Source organism: Colobus angolensis, unplaced genomic scaffold (genome assembly GCF_000951035.1).
Source record: "Colobus angolensis palliatus isolate OR3802 unplaced genomic scaffold, Cang.pa_1.0 Scaffold11, whole genome shotgun sequence".
Lineage (NCBI taxonomy): Eukaryota > Metazoa > Chordata > Mammalia > Primates > Cercopithecidae > Colobus > Colobus angolensis.
Window position 1 is genome coordinate 17,542,373 of NW_012112030.1, and position 5,174 is coordinate 17,547,546.

General features: G+C 40.6%; 1 protein-coding gene across 1 annotated transcript in view; it reads right to left on the minus strand.

The window, feature by feature from the left end:
- Positions 1-255: 255 nt before the first annotated feature.
- The window catches only part of LDHB (lactate dehydrogenase B), a 33,594-nt gene continuing 28,675 nt past the window's right edge, over positions 256-5,174 (minus strand). The window contains exon 7 of the mRNA XM_011955122.1: positions 256-275. Coding sequence (XP_011810512.1) covers positions 262-275 — 14 coding nt within the window. The 3' untranslated portion in view covers positions 256-261. The remainder of the gene's footprint in view (positions 276-5,174) is intronic.

A 5,174-nucleotide genomic window follows, 5' to 3' on the forward strand; every position in this document is an offset into this window, starting at 1 on the left:
TTGGCTTAGGATTGTCTTAGCTATATGGGCTTTTTTTATTTTTTGTTCCATATGAACTTTAAAGTAGTTTTATCCAATTCTGTGAAGCAAGTCATTGGTAGCTTGATGGGCATGGCATTGACTCTATAAATACCTGGGGCAGTATGGCCATTTTCACAATATTGATTCTTCCTATCCATGAGCATGGAATGTTCTTCCATTCGTTTGTGTCCTCTTTTATTTTGTTGAGCAGTGGTTTGTAGTTCTCCTTGAAGAGGTCCTTCACATCCTTGTAAGTTGGATTCCTAGGTATTTTATTCTCTTTGTAGCAGTTGTGAATGGGATTTCACTCATGATTTGGTTCTCTGTTTGCCTGTTATTGGTATATAAGAATGCTTGTGATTTTTCACATTGATTTTGTATCCTGTTTTCCATTTGCTTGGTAGATCTTCCTCCATCCCTTTATTTTGAGTCTATGTGTGTCTATGTGTGTCTCTGCACATGAGATGGGTCTCCTGAATACAGCACACTGATGGGTCTTGACTCTTTATCTAATTTGCCAGTCTATGTCTTTTAATTGGGGCATCTAGCCCATTTACATTTAAGGTTAATATTGTTATGTGTAAACTTGATCCTGTCATTATGATATTAGCTGGTATTTTGCTCGCTAGTTGATGCAGTTTCTTCCTAGCATCAATGGACTTTACATTTTGACATGTTTTTGCAATGGCTGGTACCTGTTGTTCCTTTCCATGTTTAGTGCTTCCTTCAGGAGCTCTTGTAAGGCAGGCCTGGTGGTGACAAAATCTCTCAGCATTTGCTAGTCTGTAAAGGATTTTATTTCTCCTTCACTTATGAAGTTTGGTTTGGATGGATATGAAATTCTGGGTTGAAAATTATTTTATTTGAGAATGTTGAATACTGGCCCCTACTCTCTTCTGGCTTGTAGAGTTTCTGCCAAGAGATCCTGTTAGTCTGATGGGCTTCCGTTTGTGGGTAACCCAACCTTTCTCTCTGGCTGCCCTTAACATTTTTCCCTTCATTTCAACCTTGGTGAATCTGATAATTAAGTGTCTTAGAGTTGCTCTCCTCAAGGAGTATCTTTGTGGTGTTCTCTGTGTTTCCTGAATTTGAATGTTGGCCTGCCTTGCTAAATTGGGGAAGTTCTCCTGGATAATATCCTGAAGAGTGTTTTCCAGCTTGGTTCCACTATCCCCGTCACTTTCAGGTACACCAATCAAAAGTAGATTTGGTCTTTTCACATAGTACCATATTTCTTGGAGGCTTTGTTCATTTATTCTTACTCTTTTTTCTCTAAACTTCTCTTCTCGCTTCATTTCATTCCTTTGATCTTCAATTACTGATACCCTTTCTTCCACTTGATCGAATCAGCTACTGAAGCTTGTGCATGTGTCACGTAGTTCTCGTGCCATGATTTTCAGCTCCATCAGGTCATTTAAGTGCTTCTCTACACTGTTTATTCTAGGCAGCCATTTGTCTAATCTTTTTTCAAGGTTTTTAGCTTCCTTGCAATGAGTTCGAACATCCTCCTTTAGCTTGGAGAAGTTTGTTATTACTGACTTCCTGAAGCCTGCTTCTGTCAACTTGTCAAAATCATTCTCCAATCAACTTTGTTCTGTTGCTGGTGAGGAGCTGCGATCCTTTGGAGGAGAAGTGGTGCTCTGGTTTTTAGAATTTTCCGTTTTTCTGCTCTGGTTTCTCCCCATCTTTGTGGTTTTGTCTACCTTTGATGTTTGATGATGGTGACCTACAGATGGGATTTTGGTGTGGATGTCCTTTCTGTTTGTTCATTTTCCTTCTAAAAGTCAGGTCCCTCAGCTGCAGGTCTGTTGGAGTTTGCTGGAGGTCCACTCCAGACCCTGTTTGTCTGAGTATCAACAGCAGAGGATGCAGAAAAGCAAATATTGCAGGACAGCAAATATTACTGCCTGATCCTTCCTCTGGAAACTTTGTTTCAGAGGGGCATCTGGCTGTATGAGGTGTCAGTTCACCTCCACTGGGAGGTGTCTCCAAGTTAGGCTACACGGGGGTCAGGGATCCACTTCAGGAGGCAGTCTGTCCATTCTCAGAGCTCAAACACCATGCTGGGAGAACCACTGCTCTCTTCAGAGCTGTCAGACAGGGACATTTAAGTCTGCAAAAGTTTCTGCTGCCTTTTTTCAACTATGCCCTGCCCCCAGAGGTGGAGTCTACAGAGGCAGGCAGGCCTCCTTGAGCTGCAGTGGGCTCCACCCAGTTCAAGCTTCCTGGCAACTTTGTCTACCTACTCAAGCCTCAGCATGGCAGACTCCCCTCCTCCAGCCAGGTTTGCTGCCTCACAGTTAGATCTTGGACTAGCAGTGAGCAAGGCTCCATGGGCATAGAACCTGCTGAGCCAGGTGTAGGATATAATCTCCTGGTGTGCCGTTTGCTAAGACCATAGGAAAAGTGCAGTGTTTAGGTGGCAGTGTCCAAATTTTCCTGGTACAGTCTGTCATGGCTTCCCTAGGCTAGGAAAGGGAAATCCTGACCCCTTGCACTTCCCGGGGAAGATGATGCCCTGCCCTGCTTTGGCTCTCCCTTCGTGGGCTACACCCACTGTCCAACCAGTCCCAGTGAGATGAACCAGGTACCTCAGTTGGAAATGCAGAAATCACCCATCTTCTGTGTAGATCCCCCTGGGAGTTGCAGACCAGAGCTGTTCCTATTCAGCCACCTTGGAACCATAAATACACTATTGAGCTTACAACATACTGAAAATTAACATATAGTAAAAAAGTCTTCTTATATATCTATATGGATATTACCTAAATATAATACTTAGGTTTAACGTTGGCTTTTTAATCTCAAAATATGTTCTGTTAATGTATAATTTATTAAAAGACTGCTCGCATCAAGCACTGTGCTAGTAATCTTCTCTCCAATCCCACCACATACTAATATTAGGGATGGAAACAAAGTGTAATAAATTTTTAAATTTTAAGTCAGCAGCTGGCAATGTCTGCTTGCAAAGCCCTTGGGTAACCTATATGTGTTATTTTTGTCACTGTTAAAAATATCCTGTGCATTGTTCTAAGAATTACGTAACTGATTAGAAATGACCCTTAAGTTTTCAGCATGACATGAAAGCACCGGCTGTCTAGTGTCAGGTGGGAGTCACAATTTCCAGGTGGCCATTGAGTTTCTCACTGCTATGAGGGTGTGCCCAGCAACCATGAGTGTTTTGGTATGCGAGCGGCCAAATACAATGTCAATAGAACAAACAAGAGACAGTCTGGGAAGTGAGTTTTCATCACCTTCTGATTGTTTATTTTATTTTGGGAGAAAAAATTTCTATATTATGAAACCCTTCTACACCTTAGGCTTTTCTACATTTATTAGAAAGTTGCTTTAACCCCACACCATATTCATCTCTGAATAATCTTATCGCCTTTATAAAATGTTTAATGAACAATTTGTTCGGTGGATCCAAAAGCCATAAATTATAAAAAGTATATCCTAAAATGTTCTCTTGCATCTGCTTAGGTTTTACCATGCTTCCTCCCACCAACCACCACCCCCTTAACTCTAAAAAAGTCCACAGACTTTTTCTGTCTTATAGTTTCTTATTGTTTATACAATAAAATATGAAGTATATTATTTTTCTCCCTCCATTTTTCTGCATGCTACTCTTTTCATGGGCCAATACATCTTTCTGTAATGATATGTCAAGAGAGCATGCTCATTCTTTTATACAGTGGAGTAGCATGCTATTAAATGAATAAGTATACTTTTTTTTTAACAGTCTTCTATGGATAGACATTTCCATTGTTTACTGTCTTTTGCTGTTATAAGCAATGTGGTCTGACTAAAGTAGAACATACATCAAGTTGTTCTTGTGTTACTAGTAGGATTAATTCTCAAAAATGGAATTTCTGAGTCAAAAGGCATGAACCTTTTCATTTTGATAGATGTTGCAAAATTCCCATCCATAAAGGTTAGACTAATTTGTGCTCTTTCCAGAAATATGAGTTTTATTATTCCACAAAGAATAGAGTGTGTTATCAAACATATATATATATATATTTTTTTCCTATTCTCTTTGGTGAAAAATGGTATATCAGTATATCCTTTTAATTTTCACTTCTTATAAATGGAGTCAAGAATTTTTCATATTTAAGAATCTTTTACATATTTAATAGCAATTTGCTTCATTTTCAATGAATGTCTATTTATCTCTCTGATTTTTTTATGTGACGTTTAAAAAATCAAGACTGAAGCCAGGTGCATTGGCTCATGCCTATAATCCCAGCACTTTGGGAGGCCGAAGTGGGCAGATCACTTGAGGCCAGGAGTTTGAGACCAGCCAGGCCAACATGGTGAAACCCCATCTCTACTAAAAATACAGAAATTAGCTGGGTGTGTTGGCGCAGCTTGTAATCCCAGCTACTCAGGAGGCTGAGATAAGAGAATCGCTTGAACCTGGGAGACAGAGTTTGCAGTGAGCTGAGATTGTAACATTCATGACACTCTATCCTGGGTGACAGAGTGAGACTGTGTCTCAAATAAATAAATAAAAAATAAATAAATCAAGGCCTGGCACAGTGGCTCATGCCTGTAATCCCAGCACTTTTGGAAGCTCAGGAGGGAGGATGGCTTGAACCCAGGAGTTTGAGACCAGCCTGGGCAACATAGCAAGACCTTATCTCTACACAAGTAAAATTAGCTGGGCACAGTGGCACACACCTGTGGTCCCAGCAACTTGGGAGGTTGAGGTGGGAGAATCACTTGAGCCCTGAAGTTGAGTCTTCAGTGGGTTATGATCGAGCCACTGCACTCCAGCCTGGGTGGCAAAGTGAAACTCTCTTCAGGTTAAATAATAATAATGATAAATTTAAAAATCTAGGGATTCTTTATATATTATGGAGGCTCATCCTTGGCCTGAAATATGAGTTGATGTCTTTTTCTCCAATTTGTTGTCGTCCTTTGACTTTGCTTGTGTTATGTTTTCAGGTAAGAAGTTCTCTTTTTCAGTGGTTAAATTAAACCAATCCTTTCTTTAATGGCTCTAGATATGGAGACAAAAAGGTCCTCCTAACCTCAAGGTAATAACAAAAATGTACCGGCCGGGCGCGGTAGCTCAAGCCTGTAATCCCAGCACTTTGGGAGGCCGAGACGGGCGGATCACAAGGTCAGGAGATCGAGACCATCCTGGC